The sequence below is a fragment of the Geospiza fortis genome, unplaced genomic scaffold, assembly GCF_000277835.1.
Source record: "Geospiza fortis unplaced genomic scaffold, GeoFor_1.0 scaffold157, whole genome shotgun sequence".
NCBI classification, from domain to species: domain Eukaryota; kingdom Metazoa; phylum Chordata; class Aves; order Passeriformes; family Thraupidae; genus Geospiza; species Geospiza fortis.
This window is the reverse complement of record NW_005054314.1, coordinates 5350153-5370100: the sequence shown is the minus strand read 5'-3', so window position 1 is coordinate 5370100 and position 19948 is coordinate 5350153. Positions and strand designations below refer to the sequence as shown.

Below are 19948 nucleotides of genomic sequence, written 5' to 3'. Positions count from 1 at the left end.
ATAGCAAGAAAAATAGCTTTCTTTGGAGGCCATCACCAAAGTCTTTTAATATTTTTTTTCCTCTTACAGGGAAAAAAAGGTGTATCTCTGTAATGATGAGATTTTTTTAAAATGCTGAAAATCATAATCAATGTATATTAATGAAATTATCTATCGTGTCCATGTCAATACCAAAAATGTATCAAAATCCCTTCCTAAGAGAGCCTTTGACCCACTATAAAGCTGGCCAGATTACTGGTCAGGGTATTTGCAGCTGCTTGCTCAAATTATCCATTCCTTCATAAGGAATATGAATAAAAACAACCTGTAGGTTGTCTTTGTGTTCATTTAGGCTTTAGTGTAATTTGCTTGTCATTTCCATATATAAATATATATCTATATATTCATTCTTTCCTTAGCCTTTCCCCCAAAGCTGAAACAGGCTGAAATGGTTTTTAATTCAGTATGCATCTCACACAGAAAGTGTGGCTGCCCCTCATGCATTACTGGCTTCCTACCAGAGAGAGTTTGATCAGTTTTGTATAAATGCAGAAACCAGAAAGATGCTGTGAAACAAGACAGGCTTTTTACTAAGGTTGCATTGATAAATAGTTAATAAAACATTAATAAATCATTAATAGAGTCTTTAATAAATGGTAAATCACTTGGCTGTACTTATTCCTATCTTTATTCAATCAAGGCAGTAGGTTGCTTAGCGCCAGCTGTAACATCAAGTTTGTAATAACCTTAGAACATCTATTCTTCACATATTATTTTTTTCTGAATGCAACTTTAACATGCTGTGTCTCCAAAAATTGGAGGAAGTTTAAAGCAATAGATTTAGCTAAGATTTAAAACTACTAAAAGTCAGCTAAGATTTAAAAGAGAGGGTCATTTGACAGAGAATATCACAGGTAAGGTCTCTTTAGCAGCAGTGGCCTCAGACTGAATTTATTGCTAGTGATGAGTGAAGGGCTGGTCCTCCTGCTCCACTGGCTGCCCTCTAATGTGGGAAATGTTGGTCCTGAGACTGCCTTTGTGGCCACAGAAGAAAAAAAAATGGGATTGCTCCTTTGTTTTCTGCCTTTTTGTGGAGATACCCACAAGAGAAGCAGTAACGGTAGGGCTTGGCCAAACCAGTTGTGATCTATCAAAACTACAGAATAAGAAAAGAGCTGGGAAGGGTCTTAGAAATCTCATCATCTCCTACAGATCCCTGTCCCAGTGTAGGAATCAATTCTGCCTAAGCCATGCCTGACTGATGTGTGCTTATCTGTTCTTAGGGATGTTCTTGCACAGATGGAGTCCATGGAGCCCTCTGAGCAACCTGTGTCAGTGCTGCAGGATCCTTACCATTAAGGAGCTTTCTCTTACCTCTAACTGGAATTTTTCTGGCTGCAGTTGAAGTTCATATCCTCCATAAAGCTGGAGAACAGATTATTCTCTCCTTTAGGAACAGCTCTTTCTGTAATTAAAGGCTGTTCTCATGTCTCCCCTCAGTTCTCCCAAGGGAAGTAGCATGAGCCCTGTATCTTGGGAGACTTCAAATTAGATCAGGCTAAGCAGTTCAGAGCACACTAGGAAGGGAAGCTGCCTCAGTAGGAACGCAGAGTACACAATCCTGCTTCTTTTTTTCCATAATGGCCTCTCAGAGCCTGGCTCAGTGCTTTTATCTGTACTTAAAAACACAGTACACTTTCTTTTGAACAAGAAGGAAATGATGGAAAAATGAAATACAGAGACAGGAAATAAATCTTGAAGGCGGCTATTAATTTTAGGGACTGGTTTGGTAAAGCTATTTACCATCTGCCCCATATCCCCTGTACTCAATTCTCTCTCTCTGACCTCTTCCTTAAAAACTTGCAAATTTAAATCCTTCCCCAGCCCTCTCCTTCCATTTAAATCATTATTTGTCCTTGTGCCTCTGCATCCCTTGGAAGGTTTGCTTGGGGTATTTGTGTTTTGGGTGATTCATTAGATCGTGTCTGCATGTGTCCTTCTTAGTTACTTACCTGAGGGCTTTTATAGCCAAAAAAAAACCAGACTTAGCTGAAGAGACAAGCATGTCTAGCTCTAATAAATAAAACACATGGAGTCAATTAAAACAATGTTTAAATAATTTTCAGAAAGGAGGATGCTTGATGTTACTACATCAGAGGACCACAGTGACTTTTAAGCCAAGAAACAGTGCAGGTTTACTTTCTCATTTAATCTCCAGGTCTGTAAAAAAAATATATGCTTCTATAGCAGTCATCTTCCCACTCCAACAGTTAACATGATTTTGGAATTATTTTAAGTCCAAACCATGTGAAAATAAATCCTAACTCAATTTTGTGGGATTACTTTGTTTCCATTAAATTCCTCTTTAAAGTGTTTCATATGCTTGCTTTTATTATTTTTACTTCCAGGAATTTCTAAATACTTCCAAATTTGGATGGATTAAAGTGTTTTAACTTTTCCAGGAAAAAAAACATGAATTTAATTCCCTGTCTATTTTCCCAGGTATTTACAAACTGAGGTGGTTACAGACACATCTTAATGGATGCATACACAACACACACCATCTGTGTGGCTCTTTATAGTCTTAACATATTAGAAGGTGAATATATCAGATTTCACAAGCTAAACAAAATAGAGCTTAGCAAGTACTTAAAGATGAGGGACCTCCAGAAGAAATTGGGGCACAAGGAAGAAGGGTGAAGTCATGTGGATGATTAAACAAATGACATCTTTTCTCCTGAAGCTCCAGAGTAACCTATCTGTGCTGAAGGAGTGGAACAGGAGGGAGCTGAGCAGCCACATCCCCACAAGGTGTGGGGTTGGGATTTTGACCCTTCCCTGGCAACAGTGCAATGCCATTTGTGCATGTCCTTCTGTAGCTCAGCTCTGTGTGACTGGAACATGCAGCTGTGGGGTGGCTGCCCAGACGTGTTGAAGTGACATTTTTGAGATGAGTGAACTCACAACTTTCTTTACCACCACTCAAGGTTCTTTGGTCAGCAGTGCTCTGGCACCTGTCTGTAGGTAGATGTAGGTATGTTTCTTTAGCTAAATCTGTGCTTTCTCACTCCTTCCACACACAGTCTTGGTTTCTATGTTTATATGGTTTATAGGAGCTTTAAATGTTTGTGTTACACGTTTGTGATCCTATCTGGAATTTTCTGTCCCATAATTTTCATTGCGCTGAGAATTGAAGTGAAATGCCTCCATGTAGCTAGGTTGTACCTTTGTAAGAGGTTTTGGTGTTCATGAGTTCATTTTGTAAACACACAGATTGGATAGTCCTAACATCAGTGGAGGCAGAATGTCTTACCTTGTAATTGAATTTCCTCGAATAATAGCAGGCTCCTTTTTCCACTGTTTTATATTCACGTGTCCCCTAATAGGGAGATGACTAGGGAGATGTTTGCTTACACTTCAGCCTGCCAAGTAGGTAGGCAGTGGATACTACATGTGTTTTGACAGGCAATATTCTGAAATGTTTGCTGGCATCACGTCCCCATGAATCCCAGGCTCGCTGTGCATTTTCTGTGTGGGCAGGAAGAGACTGAGGTCAAGCCTATAATTGTAGTTCTAGAATATTCTTCATTTCTGCTTCAGTCAGAATGCCTGGTCCTCTTTTAATTATGTGATACATTCTCTGTTTCATCATTTTGCTATGAAGAGATTTGCCACAAAGCAACCTCCATGGCATAGGCTTTGGCCAAGGCATGCAGGATTTGGATTATATTATCTCACAGCAAAGTTCAGGGGATGCTGAAATCGTTTTCTGCCTTCCCCTGTGCGGAGGTCAGACAATCAGTGCCATTTAATTGTGCTCTGAGCTGCCGCAGCCTCGCACACCAGGAGGGATGAGCCATTCAGCAATTGCTCCTTTCCACCTCACTGCCGCCGTTTGGGTTTGTCTAGTGAAAACTGGCCCGGGGCTCCACAGCAGAAACCCAGAAGTTCTTCCAGGAGTGCAGCCTGGCCCATCTGCCCAAGAAAGTCTCTGTGTCTGCCTGTCCCACTGACTGAGGACCATGGTGCAGTGTTTTCCTTTCTCTCTCCTGTATGACATAATTTGGAGGGACAACTGTAATTTTGAAACTTGCTGGCTCTGTCTTCAGTGAACTGTAATTACAACCAGCTGTAGCCAACCGGGGCATGTGTTTAGCCAAAATTCACCCACCACACTGCCCTTTTTACACCACCTATATTTTCCTAATCAATGGCATTATGTTATGTTTTTATTTGTGGTTCATTTGAGTGGTTGTCATGTTACCTACAGAAACTGACCTGTTTATAAGCTTTGTTGTGACTAGCCCTGGGTTTGACCAGTGTGTAATAGCAGCTGGGAAATGTAGTTTACTGCAGTCAGGCCATTGCACATAACATTTCTGAGATTTGAGGCTCTTCTGCTCTTTGTCTCCCTTGTCTCAAGAAAGAATTCTGAGCTTTTTAGGCAAAGAAAAACAACCAAGACAAAGATGCAACAGAATGCCAGAGACAACTATTACTGCCCCTCTGGATATTTATTACATTAAAAACAAGATAAGCAAGAAAGAAGCCGTGTCTCCATAAAGCACACTCATTGGAAGGGCATTTACAAGTTCTGCCTAAGCCAGCAGTTGTGCAGTTCCTTGGTTTCTGTGATTTTGCCCCTGCTTCAATGAGCACAAGCCCCAGTGTGCTCCTGTCAGGCTTGCTGGGGCAGCAGCTCCCTGCACTGGGAAGGAGTGGGTGTGTGCTGCTCTTCTGCTGGTGCTTGGTAGCCATGGGCACCCAGGCTGTTTCTTTAAAGATAATTGTGACACGGGTGTACAAATGATGAATAAACACACTGATATAGAAAATGGATGGGTTTTGCCTAGGTGGTCTAGTAGGCAGGTTTCACTGGATTCACCTGATTTCTCAGTCCCTCATTTTAAAGTGGAATCAGTAGTGCTCTGGGGCTGTGACATTGCTAATCACAGCAAGAGACTATGGCCAATGCCATAAGAAGATGCTGTGGTGCTGTCCCTGCTCTCTCCTACACCAGACATTCATGCTGCAAGCCCATTCCAAATTTTTCTAGACTTGCCTCTTGTTTCTTTTGCCACTCTGCAGTCTTGAATAGGGCTGCATCTTGCCTCCATGCACTCCCCTGCAGGGCTGCACCCAGTGCTGGACAGGAGGGTCCCCCCTTCCTGCCTGGGCTTTGCAGGTAGAGCCCTCCTCTATTCATACAGCCTGGCAGGCTGACCACGGAGGAGGAGCCAGTTGGCCTCTGATGGAGTCATGGATGGCCACAATTTTCAAGAGTAAAACCTGTCCTCACTCTCATTCTGAGAAGTCCTGCCTGTGAGGTTGTTTAGGTGTTCATCTATGACTGGCATGGTGGGGCGGACTCCTTGAGCTATTCTGTCTCCAGGCTCAGTGGAGCAGATGGGACCATTTTTATCTCTCTTTCTTCTTTATGTACATGAATTTGTTTTCTAAACTTTTTCTTTTCTCCCTAGGAGATGACCCATTCCTGGCCTCCTCCTCTCACTGCTATTCACACTCCGGGCAAGGCTGAGCAGACCAAGTTTTCTATCCCAAGCAAGGTACAAGTGAGCTATTACCAGTGACTTGATTAGCATTCTGTTCTGTTCTGTTGAGTGATCTTTGCTGGAGAGTTTATTTTTTTAATTGGTTCCACTTTAAAAAAATCTGATACTATTTTTAGTTGGAAATTCCCAATCAGACTGTTGCTACTGATAGAACTGCTTATTTAAAGCTGCAGAAGACCCAGTGGAAGCAAAGTGAGCTTTTTATCTCTGTTGTTATGGGAGTCTTTCTACATCAAGTAAAATATATTTAGTTTGCTTTTCTTCCATTATTATTTGTGCAATGAAAAAGTTTGAAATGGACATTTTTTCCCACTTACTGATTGATTGCATGGTGAGGTTTTGGCTGCATAGTCAAGTTATGGTGACTGAAAAGGTCACCATGTGAAGAGCATGGTGGCATCTGTCTGTGTCACACCCCAGAGGGAGGCACAGAGTCTAGGCACAGCTGCCTAGAGAGTGCCTCTGGTTCATGTAATCCACACTGAATTGTTAAATCCACACAAAAACCCAGCTTCCAGCAGGTAAAAACCTGTATTGACACAGTTCACCTTAAAGGGTTCAACTGACACTATCTCCATTGGTAGCAGTATAAGCAGAGGTTCAGAGAAGCTAAAATTTTGGGTTTGCTTTTCTGTTTCTATCAATTTGGCTTTGAACTTTTAAGATCCACATCAAAGTTAATTTCTGGGCACATTAAATGTTGATCCTAAAATTCTGGACCATATCACTTCAATACAAAATATAAATTAATTTTTTTTTTGAGCTGGCATTGCAGGAAATAGGCAAGTATATAAATGTTTTCATGTTTGCAAGTCTTACTTTAAAAAATACAAGAGAAGTGTCTCTTCAGAACATCACTTTAAATCAATTATGGCTTGCCAAATTATGCATCTAGGACATAATATGGCTAGGTTGTGCAGCCATATAAACCAGAGACAGGCACTGTTAGAAGTTTTCAATTTAGCTATTAAAATAAAGGTATTCTCATGAGAAACATACATTTAGGAAGTGTGATAAAAGAGGTGGAGCTTATCAAAACAACTTATCCCTTTGACATTCAAATTTAAAGTGCCATGTTTACTCTTAGGGCATTATTTACTTCACAAGGGACTGACTGACAGCACAATATAATATTGGGAACTAATAATGCCCTAAGAGGAAGTGCAGTGAGGGCTTTAATGACTTTAACATCCTACAGAACTAACACTTCCAGCAAAGTAGTGCCTGGCTGTAGGATGAGGTTGTAAATAACACCTTAATTTCAACTGATCAAACTCAGCTTGGAAGGAAAGCTGATGACAATCACTGTGGACTACAGAGCCTAGAGAAAAACTAAGCCAGAAAACACAGTGACATTAAAGAAACAGCTTAGTAATTGTGAACCAAAAAGAATCCTGGCATTAGCATGCTCAGTGTTGTAAGCCAGACTCTTTGCTGGTTTTAAGTTGTTGTACTTCCATTGATTTCATTGGATTTGGACCAATTTCCATCAGGTGAAGATCTACTTCCGGTGTCTTTATCAAATCCCGTGTGTCACAGTCCAAATAAAAGCAGTGACTACCAATAAAAGGTTCCTGTAGTTCCAGGCAGTGAGATCAAGCAACAGAAAGGCAATGGCACTGAATTTAATGTATAGCTGCAATCATGCTGTGTTCTAAATTGTACATCCTGCATGGCTCCTGCGCACATCCATGGCCAAGCCTGGGGAAGGCTGGGGCTGCTGTGGGTGTAAATCTGTGTGTTGTCTCCATAAAGGGGGGTGTAGATTTACAGCAGCTGAGGACATGCTCCTGCCTGAGCTCTGAAGGGTCCCTCAGTGGTGCTCTGTCTCCACAGTTAATGCTTTTTTTAAACTAATGTCACTGGTGCTGCCTTAACAATGCTGTGATCCCCTCCCTGTGCCATCTCCTTCCATGTTGGTATGGTGCCAGTGCCCTTAATCTAGCAAGCCAAGATATATCTTACCTTCTTCATCTTATTTAACTAATGCTGACATTTTGTGTGTTCTTCTTTGTAGGACTCCCAACATCTGACCTCAGGATACAATGTACAAAGTAGGTCTTTATCATCCTAGTCCTAACACTCAGGGTTGGGTATATTTTTTTTTTGTCTGCTTAACATCATTAAAACAAAGGCTAAAAAATTAATTTCTGTGGTGCTAAAGCAGATCAGTTCCATTTTTTATTACATGTTATGCATTGTGGCATGTTGTGAAACCAAGTATAATTAGATGGGCTGACAGCTTTGGGTGCATTTTAATTCTACAGTAATCTTTTGACATTTGAAAATGTGTTTCCTTTGTTTGCAGAGTGGAGTGATCCAGCAGGGAAAGTTGCAACTAAGTCAGTGCCACAAAAGTCGTAAGTATTATTATTTCCAGCTTTAAATCTCATTTTAAATTTATCATAAAGCATGGGCTTATTTCTCCAAAGGTAACTAAAACCTAGCTCTGCTCATAATCTTGTCCTGGTGTTCAGGTGTTCTCTGTAGTCCTTAAAAATTAGCCATAAACCAGTTTTATGTTTCCAGTGCTTATTACTGTTTCTTCTTTTTAAGCATTAGCTAACAGAGGTATGTGTGAAAGATGAGTTTATTAAGCAGAAATAATGCTGATTTTAGTTCTACAGCTTGCCAAAATTAAATCACTTTTATGCTTCTCTCATCAGATACTAAGCCTCTTACAATAGAAAATGCAACCCAGTGAACAGATGATGCAGGAATTTTTACATTCATACAGTGAGAGTAAAACACATCATACAGAATGATTCTGCTTGCTGGTGTTGAAAAGCTGGTCTTGAGTTTCATACACTTTGAAACAGCTGAAAATCACAGATGATCTATAAATGTGACAGTTGAAAATTGTGAAAGAGCTAATTCTCCATTGTGTTAAACCATTTTTCTTTGGTGCTTCTCTGGTGTAAGGCTGCAGTAGTGTAGCAGAGTGGAGAATGAATTGGTTTTTTACTTTTATCCCAGGTTCTCTAATTTGCAAACAGGAGCTAAATAGCAACTTTGAACAGTAGGCTATTGTTTTATATTTATGAAAATGTATGGGTCTGATTTCAGTTCAGAGCTGCTGGGTTTTTTAGTGTTAAGTGTTCTAAAGTACTGAATGCAGAACCGCACTAGCTTAACTGACAGTTGTGTAAATACAATATGTTCATTTAAAATTACTTCAGAATTATTCTAGTGGTTGCCCTTCATCTACTAAAGACACAATTTTAAAAATCCCTATAGAGGAAGAAAAATCAATGTGGAGATATCTAGGCAAGTTTTAAAAATGAATTTAAATATACTGATTTTTAGTGCAAATTTGTGTACACAAAAGGTCTTCTTGGAGTTCAGTGATGTGTCTGTGACTGTGTGGGGGTACAGGATTATTGTAGATGTGGGTGCTGAATCCATTGATGTACTCAGCAGGCTCAGAAGGTCCAGTTCTTCTCTCATAAACTCAAGTCATGGAAGTGCCCATTCAAATACAGTTGGTTGAGTAAACGTTTACAAAATCGTGGCTGAGCAAATGATCAAATTTTAAAATTAAATCGTTTTTTTCAGATTAAATGAGAATTGGATAGGAATGCTAATGATATTTAGATTAATTTGCATGAATAGCATTTATTTCTTAAACTTAGTGACAAATTAATTTTTGCCCTTTGCTGTTTGGCTTCCAGTAATGACTTGTTTTTTTGTGAAGACTCTAGCCAACCATACACACAGTTCTTGGTAACAGGATGGGTGCATTCATGTTTCAGAACATCAAAGGGATCCAAATCTAGCATCAAGCACACTCCATAATAAAAAAAAAAGGAAAAAATATTATTGCATCTTAAAATTATTTTTCTCTAAAAGCAAATGTATTTGGATTCCACTGTGAAAAATATTTGAGTGAGTGTACCATAAAATACAATATTTCAATAGTTTGTAACCAACAGTAATAGACTTGTCAATCATGGTTTATAGTTATAAGCCGAATTTCAAAAGAACAGTGCTTCAGAGCTCAGTGGTATATAGTGCATTTAATGGGACCAAAGCTCTCTATAGGAAGCCTGATATAAAACCCGAAGACACTGAGTACATTTTATGAACCAGTTGTTCTCTGTTCTGCTGCTTGATCTAAAGTTCCAGTACTATCAATCAGATTTCTGCTGCAATGAACTGCCTTCTTACGGTAGGTGATAGATTTTACACATGAGAGATCAGAGCTGCAATAAAGCTACTTTTATTTTTAGCTTCCAAATGAAGATCAGCTAACCCATTACTATCACTTTTTCTCTTTTACTGCAGAAAAATTGTTAAGGCAGCTTCTAAGAATTTCCACAGGGCTTTGGGAGGTTAGAAGGCAGTCCACTGTGAGGCTTGGAATTACGAGGCCAATGTGTTTCTTTAGATCTGTGTGTGCAGTTACCAGCACCTTCATGGGGAATTGCAGTACTTGAGCACATAATGAAATTAAAGCAGGAGTGGGACAGAAAGATGTAATGGTATCAAGGAGAGCTGGATAGTGCAGTCCAAACAAACCCTGAGAGGTAGGCAGCTCCTGCAGTCATTGTGTATTTTAATGATAGAGTGTTTATCAGATTGCAGTTGTATAAAGGAGGATTTAGTCTCTCTAACACTGGTGGGTTTTGGGGATATTGCAGTGTATGAGTGAAATGACAGTCCAGCTTATCCCCAGTAATATCTGTTGCTATGCTCTCAGCCACACACTATGGTGTTACTGACTTCAAAACTCTATCCCCCACCAATTACATATTTTGTCAATAGGATCTGTCATCCATATTTCAGTTTGATCAAATCTGGCTGAATTTGACTCTGTTCATCCGTATGCTTTGTTAGAGTCCCTTTAACCTGGTTATGTTTCTAGCTGTTATCCAACTTTTTAAAGTTCATGTGCAATTTAAGTGAAACTTAAATTATCTTTTCCATTTACATTGGTCCTAGTGACAGTCCTGTAGATTCCACTGGCTTTGTTAGAGATCCAAAGGAGTTGGTAATAATGTGCTTGCCTTCACCATATTGCTGAGTTATACCATGGGGTGAATGCAGCACAGAGATACTTTACCTGCATGATGCTGCATCCTGCTCCAGCAGCCAAGCTGTCTGTGTGTCATTGCAGGGTTCAGGTGTAGGGACATTGGGGTCATAGAAGATCAGACCAAAGGGATTTATGATTTTTGCAAGATAACTTCTCAAGTGCACGCTTCTGGGGGAAAAGTGAAGATGACATCCTGCAAGGTGGATTAATTTACCAATCTGTTGCTATTGTAGAGGGATGCAAGATGCATGGCTTCTTGTCCAAGTAGAGCTTTCTGAAATACAAATTTCATCCTTTTTATAATGTTTGTTACATCCACATACTGAATAAACCAAATCCCCAGTGCAGTGGGTAAAATAGAAGCTAGAATAGTCAGGATTTTTTCTAAATTCTGCACCTATGCCCATGAGAACATGGACTTATAACTAAACTCAGCTCCTAAGTTACACTCAAAAATCTTGAGAATGAAATTTTGAAAACTGATGTGCATGCATCTGTGTGTACTGTGGTGAATTTTTACAGCTGAAATCAGGCTATGTAAAACTGCAGCACTTGGTTTCCCTTTTTGTAATTTCAAATTCACTGTAAATCTCTGCTGGGCATTGTGCGGTCAGTTTTCAGCCAGTCTGCTCTGATTAGTTTATTATGAAGCAGAGTAAGCAGGAACAGATAAGGTGCAACCAATTGCACTGCAAAGGATTTTCTGTCAGCCTCCATGAATTTGAGGGGACGGACTCAGCTCATGACTTGGGTTTCTGTTATATAATTGCCATTGCAAGTATGTCATCCTCAAACATCCAGTCCTTTTGTTCTGTTTTGGTTGTTAGCATTTGGCCTTTGTCCAGTTGGAATCTACCCAGAACCTTTTTAATCAAGCACATCCTGTGTTTTGAAATCATACTGCAGAGTAGTCTTGGGTAGTTTCCATAAAAGCCTAGCTAAAAAGAAGAATGTAATCATAATGGTATTCTTCCCCTGTCATAAAATTACTTCCTATACTTACTGTATTAATACAGTATTAAAAGGCCCTTCTCATGGGCTCAGTGAACTGCCGGAAACCATTAAAAACTTAGAGCAGCACATTTTTATAGATCAGACTAAACCAACTTGTTTTATCTTTATGGAGTTTTTGTTATCCATCATACTTAATGGTACACAACCTGTGTGTGGAGTAGTGAGCAGCAAAATACAGGGAGCTTAAAACTAAAGCAAGCAGCTGAAAATCTTTTTGTGATATTTCAGCAAGGATTTTCCTAAGTGTGTTCAGCACAGCTTTCAGTTGGGCCAGGATTTCATTTCACAGTTCCAAAAAAATTCACATAAATACCAGTACTTTCCTAATCCCAAATATTATCATAATACTTGATGGAAGCGTGTTTGAAAATGGAAATGTGCTTCTCAACATCTAAATACTTTTCATAAGTATCTAATGGCTTTTTGGAAGATCTCCTCTGTGTCAGGGACAGCCACCTGGGAACATAGAAAACAAAATTTGGCAGCATGTGCAAGCTATGAATTAAAGGTAATTCACGGTTTGAAATGAATCAGCATGAGGTCCTTATGGAGAGTAATCAGACATCAAGAGGATTTTACACCAAGTATTAGATATTGCAACAACAAGTAATGTTGTTATTCAGAACTATTCAGAACATTCAAATCAAGAAGCACTGATGAATTCTTAACCTGGAAAGAAATCAGTTAAAAAAAACAACAACAGCAGAAAAAGGGATTCATTCCATCTTCATGCATAATTTCCAAAAATGTACCAGGAACCAAAAATGTAAAATTCATCTCCAACTGGCATAGGAAGCAGGTTTCTATTTATGTATCAACTCTCTATCAGTGCTGCAGTCACAATGCAGCCCAGGTGTAACACACAGGAGAAGCTGAAATGTTCCTATTTCTAATTACAGTTTTTAGCTGACCATAACAAAGCATGAGAGCACCAGGTGAGCCCTCAGTGGTGACAGCCAGCTTTTTGTCACAGCCTACCTTCACGTGGCCAGCCTGAATCATTGCACTGAGTGCTGCCTGTTTGTTAGAAGTGGGAAGTTCCAAAGATATTCCCTCTGGGTAAACTGGGAAAGTCATGACTACCAGGGCCTCTCACTGCCATGTACAAATTATGATAAGTGAAACAACAGTGGCATGTAATTGGAACTCCATTAATCTTTAGAGAGCTCCAGTGTACTATATTAAAAGGACAAATAGCAGATGAAAATAGAAGGGTCTCTTTTGAGAAGTGTCACTCATCTTTCATATTTACTGTTTTGTTTTGTAAGCTAGAAGTTTTCTTTGAATCCTTTTTGCCTTGTAAATTCTTGGGTTTGAAGCAATGATAATCAGTCCAGACTGTTGCTTTGTTCCTCACTGCTGCAGGCATTGCCTTTTCAGCAAAGTATGAAGTAATTTGGAATGAAATATACAAGTGTTTCCTATGGACAGTTGCCTATAGAAGCAAACTTGCAAAATCTTTCAGCTGATGTGAAATACGTGAAAATCCAGTGTCATAATTAAAAGCCCTTCATCTTTGAAGATAAGCCCATAATTCAAAATAATTTCTAAATTAGGCTTTTAATTTGTTTTCATTATTCAGCTGGCTTACATACAGTTTAACCTCCCTGTCAAAATAAAGTTATTTTCTAATACATTCTTTTCCATGATCTCTTTCTCCTGACATGTTTATAAATCAGTTTAAAAAATTGTGGGAACAGAACGAAATTAATTCTGTGATATTTTGCTGATCAATTTTTAATAATTTTTCTTGCCTATCAGAGGCTTACTGCCTTTAAGGCTGCCTGAAACAAGCTAACCAACTGCATTCTTGCTAGCATTGCTGATTGTGACTCAAGTGGGCACTGAACCATTTGAATTTCTTCTGATACTGTATAACCCCCCATTAAAAATTCAACATTTATTTGCCCTAACTAACGAGTAGCAATTGAAATACTTTGTTCTGAAGCAGGATGCACTCCTGTGTCAGTGCCAAGTGCATGCAGTCACTGAACTGCGACCACTGAAATGTCAGCATTAATAGAGAGAGGTAAACTACACACAGTAACATGTTTGGATTCCTGATGTATTTCCCTGTCTGCTACATATCATTTCCCATTTTGGAAAGTGGTTAGACTGCAAATCTTCCACAGGTTTCCCTGTCTTTAAAGAGCTTTTTCACAGGCAGCAGCATATGTTGTGCCTTTATGGCTTAAGGCCAGTCTCAAACTGACCTCCCAATGTACATTTCTGTGGGATGGAGTCACTTCCGAACTTCAGTGCAACTTCAAACATTCATTTTGAAAAACAAATGCACTCAGTAAATCTGAACATTTAAATCAGGGTAGAGCAGAGGAAGCCACCACACTCAGTCCCTCTCCCACCCATTTGTTTTGTGACCCACACTTGCTGATAAAAGACATACAAATGAACTTCTTGCTTGGCTTTCTGGCTCCCATAATTTGGACCTCACCATGTTCCCTTTGTCTTAACTCTGACCTGTCAGTAAATTTCTGGTCCAGAGCCAAGCCGTTTTTCTCTCTGGATTTTTTCTTCCTGATGCCCTTTGCTCCAGTCCCTTTCATTCTTCCTGTCATGGCTTAGACTTGAGTAGCCTCAGACAGAGAAAATTGTCACCCAGATTCATCTGAACCAGGCTGCAGAATAGTCATAATCAGAAATGGGTGGTAAGTTTGAGAGAAGAATGGATTTTGCCAGGAAGCTTGGCATTCATAATACCAGAGTGGTCTTGAAACTCCCAATTTGTGTCCTAAATACCCTAGGTAAGACTAACAGCCAGTTTTCCTAATACACCAACTTAATCCTTTGCATCTTTCCTCTGAATCCCTCTGACAACCCCAATAATCCACCACATTTTTCTCAGCTTCACAGTCTCTGTCCAGAGGAACTTCTATTGCTGCCATTATCCTTTGGGCAGAGGGCTCAGCAGGACTCCAAAGCCTATCAATTTTCTGGCCAGAAGGCTTATTTTTTATGAAGTTCTCACAACACCCCATGGGGCAAGGCCACGCTCACTGCATTATGCTCTGTCTTGGATAGCCCTTGGTTCAGAATAGTTGTACCTTACAAATACATCCTCCCAAACGATAAAAAAGGAAAATATTCCCCACTGCTGGGCTAATTATTGCTTTAAATTCCCAGAGGAAGAGCTGCTTCGCTCACTTGTGTCCATACATCTCAGAAAATTCGTTTTGAGACTTTCCTAATGCTGCAAATGCAGCTTTCCAAGGAAATGTAGCCCAGGAGGAGGAGGGAGATGTTTATAGCCTTACTTCAGTAGGTACAAAGCAATTGTTTAATTAATATCCATCTCATGGAAACACAGGAGGAAGTGATTTGGCTTTAACAAAATTGTCCCTTACTGGAATGTCTTATTTATTCAAAATGCTTCACAAAAAGATCCTTACAGGTTTTGAAAGAAAGATGTTGATTCATCTACCTCATATTGTCAGGAAAGATGTTAAGTGCAGCTGTCAGGCTCATCTGAGCCTGCAGAAGCAGTAAATGCCTGCAGTAATGAGGGGATTGCTTTCACAGCTATTTACCTGTTAGACTCGACTAAGTATTTGCTTTTTGGGTGTCCCTGCTTACTTAAATGCACACAACTGTGTTTTAAGGACATAGATATGATTTTTTTTGCAGAGAGAGGAATGTGAATCGGTGCTGCCCGTATTTGATTTAGCATGAATTTCAATAGTTCCAGACAAATTCGGGAGCCCGTACAAATCATAGAGCTTCAAGTCTGGCTGTGTGCTAGACTGGAATTTTTTGTTAGGTCAGACCTTTATCTCAGCTTCTTTTTGTGGCTCCTTATGGGGAGATTGAAGAGGAACTGAAACTGGTGACCTGTCTTGACCTTTAGTACTGGATTAAAATTCCAACTTGCTGCCATGGCAACGGGCCTTGAAAATTAGATCCTGGCAGAAGCAGGGAGAAACTTAAAACTGCAACTGCTGCACTGAACTGAAGAAAGGTTGCTTACAAATGTCAGAGACAGGCTCTTAATTGAAATAATCTGCCTTTCCCTATACCAAAAAGAAAAAAAAAAGGAAGAGAGAAATGAAAGGCAAAAACCAAACAAACAAGCAAAACCCCCAAAAAATTGTGACTTGATTTTTTTTAGGCAAAAATCTATTGCAATTCAGAGCTCACACTGCTGAATCCAGCAGACTGTGACATTTGAGGTGGCAGCAAGAGAACCTGCGTGGTGGGAAGGGAGCCAGACATGCACTTGCAAAGGTCTGAACCCCCCAGACCAGACTGGCAGCAGGGGCCAGACAGTGGCCAGTGTTAAATCACAGGTTAACTTTCCATTTCCTTCTCCTTTAACCTGACACAAGGGATCAAAAGAGACATCACAGTGTCTCCTCTGACTCCAAGGATCCATGCAATTATCTGTTCTGTAGATGGAAAGGGATAAACATAAGCTAGATAGTGCTATTTCAGATCAAGTGTGATAAAAGTTACTCATTTTCCAATCTAATCAATGCAACAGTCAGAGGGAGATAATAGTGCAAGTCCTTCACTGGTAAGGGAGGTTAAGTTGTTTTTTCCCCATGGAGAGCAGAATGCAGCAGTAGCCTGAAGGGAGAAGGTGCTGAGGGTCACCTAAAGGATTTCCTGCTCTTTTTCCCTTTATCTGGGAATACCCCTCATCCCAAAATCAAACAATCTTGCAGATCAGTTTGCAGCACAATCTCCTGTAAACCTGTGCTTTCCTCACTCTCCCCAGGGTCCTGAGGATGCTCTGAGGGCCCTGCTCACCTTCCCAAGGTCACAAAGGAGCAGAACAAGCCCCCATCACACAGGGGAATGCTGCATCCTGGCAGCAGCTAGGCACATCTTTCTAGAGTCCTGGTGGGGATTGCTGGCTTCTTGGGGGAAAAAAAAAAAAACAAAACCAAAAACAAAACCAAAAAAAAAGAAAAAACCAAAAAAACAAAAACAAAACAAAAAAAAAACCATAAAAATGTAGGGTTTACATATCAGAAAAAGGATGTTTCTTAATGGACAAATGGAGTTGAATTGGATTAGCTGTTCTGTAGAGTTAGATAACTGCTGTGGAATCAGACGAGTACCATATAGAACTAGGTGCAAATTTAACAGCTATGGCTAAAACTGTGGAAGAGATTATTTTGCCAAAGCTTAGTGTCCAAATCCAAGGCCATGTTTGGAGTCTAAATTCAAGCAGAAGTCATGGAAAAATACTACCTTTGGTTTTTTTTAAGACTGTACTGCCCAAGTACTGGATTTGTTATGTATTGGTGTAGTTTAGAATTATAGGATCAGAGGAAATGTTGCAGATGTTTACAAACACAAAATTTTGCTTAATGGTGTTTGTATTGTTCATTGCATGGTTTAGAGAAATGTTTATCACTAGTAGTGTCCATTATCAAGGAAGATAAGCAGGTTGCATTGAAATAATGCATTATATTATCTTAACAAATAATGCAATATTGTCTTAACAAAACTCCCATTTCTGGAGTAGAAACTTGATACACAGTAAAAAGCAGGTGAGTAGATGCACCGTTTTCTAACAAAGGAAAATAAAAGCCACTTAACATTTCTCAGGCCCTGAGTTATGTGCTTCAGACAGTTAAAAATAGAGGCCATTATTTGAAATTTGAAGTGTCGAATTAATTCCTAGAGTAAGTTAGTTACTTCAGAGGACTTGCTGTCAGAGATGAATTTGGCCCATCCAGCTCTACACTTGCCACAGTTATCATTTCCTGCAAAACACCACTAATTCTGCCTTAATTACTGTCAGACTGGACTATGGAGCCCTGGAGTATCTGGCAATAAACTTGTGTTTTACTGGGAGGGCAGGTAAAGAACCATTTAAATCGGTTTTTGAAATAAGCATGAAACCTCTGAAGATGTACTGTGGTAGTGCAGACTGTATATCAAAATATATAAGCATCTAGTTGCAACAATGGCTTTGTAAACACATTACTGAGCAAACTATGAAAAGTAATCCACCAAGGGGCTGTTTCCTTAACTCATAAGCATAAAGTTGAGACCAGTACCATAAAGTAGATGTGTGCTGTTAAAAAATACTTCCTTTTATGTGAGATTATTTTCTGTTAAGCCCAATAGATTATTTCTTTTTTATTTTGAGATACATATCTTTTAATACTTGAACATACTTGTGTTTCACAGAAAAATCAGCTGTCCTCAGAAAGTCTATGAATAATTCATTAATATGTGAGCATGGGGCAAACCATGCTTGAGGGCAGAATGAAGGTGCCCGGTGCACCTCAGGTGGGCAGAGTGCAGCAGTCCTGCCATGGCTTTTTGTGGAATTACAGAATTGTGAGGGGTGAGGAGAAAAGCCTGCAGCACTGTCATTCCTTTCAGCTGCCTGCAGGCATGGCCTGAGGGTGGTCAGAGCTCCCCTCCTGGGGCAGGCAGAGCTCCTCACTCTGGAGCCCAGTGGTGCCTTGGTGAGCTCTCAGCTGCTCCAGGGCAGCAGGGCATCCCCAGGAGGAGCACAGTGTCTCACAGATGTTTTGGAGGCCACTGTTCCTAACTGATCCTGGCACATGTGTCAGTCATGTGCACATCACTGCCCTCCCTGTCAGAGCCCTGAACCAGCTCAGAGCAGCCTGCTGTAAGTAGGAAAGGCACGAGGGAAGCTGTGCCCCAGGAGCAGCTCTGAGCCCTGCATCCTGCCTGGCTGGGAGCCCTCCCACCCCTCAGCAGCCAGGGATGATGTCAGGAGAGAGCAGGAGAGCACAGCCAGGGCTGTGAACTGGGGATGAGCTTGTCTGAACAGGGCTGTGGGTGGATGAGCTTGTCTGCATTTAGCCATCATGTCTTTGAAAGCAAATAGCAGTGCTCCTGGTGACAAGGGGAGTGTGCTCAGAGAAAGTGCAGGTCCTTTTCAGAGGGATTTTGTTCAGGAAATTTCAAAACTTGAGTGAGAAAGGGTGTTAAGTGAATTATGTACAGTCTGGATATGGAATTAATCTGCTGTAGCCAAAACCTGGTAAGAGCTCATGTATTGCCAATTGCTGGATTTTCTTGCAGTTTGTGCAGCTATGCAAACACTGACCCAAAAATCCAATATCACCTTCCTTCTCCAAAGGACAGAACTTTCTGTGCTCTTTTCTTTAGCCAAAGTGTTAACCATTGTTCTCCTTATTTTTAATTGACTCTTGTTATTAAAAAAAAAACCCACACAAGGCCTGATGTTGCTTGGATCCCTGGTAATATATGGTACACAACTCACACTGATTAATACCAGCAAGAGAGCATTCATTGATTTTGTTTGCTTAATCTAAGTCACTAGAAAAAGCACCTTTTTAGGAGATTAGAGAAAATTTATATAGTTGAAATCTCAGGTGTGATTGGTTGAGGTGCTGTCCTTAGAAGTAATGGGAGACTGAGACTTTTCAGAAGAAAGGCCAGTATACCTGGTTATGAAGATTTTCAGGACTCATTTATTAGTATAATGACACAGTTTTCCTGCACTGTTGTGTTTCTGGAGACTGGAGATCTTAATAATCAGCTGCTGTTCTCTAGTAAGTTTTTTTAAAGTCTAGTCTGGTAGGTAAAATTACTTCATGTGTAGCCTGCAGAACATGTGCCATGCGTTGTATTAAAAAAAGAATAAAGCAAACACAATGAATCTGTTAAATCATAATGTCTCCCAAACGTGAAAAATTTGCAGATTAAAGCTCATTGAATACACATTTAAATGATAAATGATAATGGCTTGGAAAGAGTCATTATGATCTATTTCATCAATAATCCACATTTTTTGCCTTGTAACTACACCAAGGATGAATATAATGAATACTGCCTGATGAAAAAAATATTTTGTTTATGAAAGGGAATCAGAGAAAAGAAATTCGCAAATTAACAATTTTAAATGGTTGTTACTGTTTGCTTGCATTGTTTATACATAACAGATTTATCCCATTATTAATATTAATAATTTACAGCCTCAGAGCTTGTACTCCGGAAAAAACCCTCATGTTTAGACTTAGTATCTGGATACTCAAACTACAGTTGATTTCCCTGGGTTTTGAACAGCATAAGTAAGCAGAATGAAGCAGGGATGCAGAATTAAGCATTCAAGGTTTTCAAGTGCAGATTATTCAGTGAGTACCAAGCCCCACAAAGTTTCTGAGCAGAGTGCAGTAGGTTTGCCACAGATCTGTCATGTTTCCCTTGCAGAAACACGTGCACATTTTCTTTATTTACAGTGTGCTGGGGTTTGCTGTGCCTGCCCAGGACAGCCCTCAGGGTACTGCAGCAGTTCCCAAGTTCATTCACTTCAGCCCAGATGGTGCCAATGTGTTCTGGCACTCACCAGCATGCACCTGTAGGAGACCCAGTGGGG

General features: G+C 40.0%; 1 protein-coding gene across 1 annotated transcript in view; it reads left to right on the top strand.

Annotated features, from left to right (window-relative positions):
• Nucleotides 1-19948, top strand: part of AFF2 (AF4/FMR2 family member 2) — a 239960-nt gene that overhangs the window by 109326 nt on the left and 110686 nt on the right. The window contains exons 4-6 of the mRNA XM_031056018.1: nt 5460-5546; nt 7570-7606; nt 7861-7912. Of these exons, the coding sequence (XP_030911878.1) occupies nt 5460-5546; nt 7570-7606; nt 7861-7912 (176 nt within the window). The remainder of the gene's footprint in view (nt 1-5459; nt 5547-7569; nt 7607-7860; nt 7913-19948) is intronic.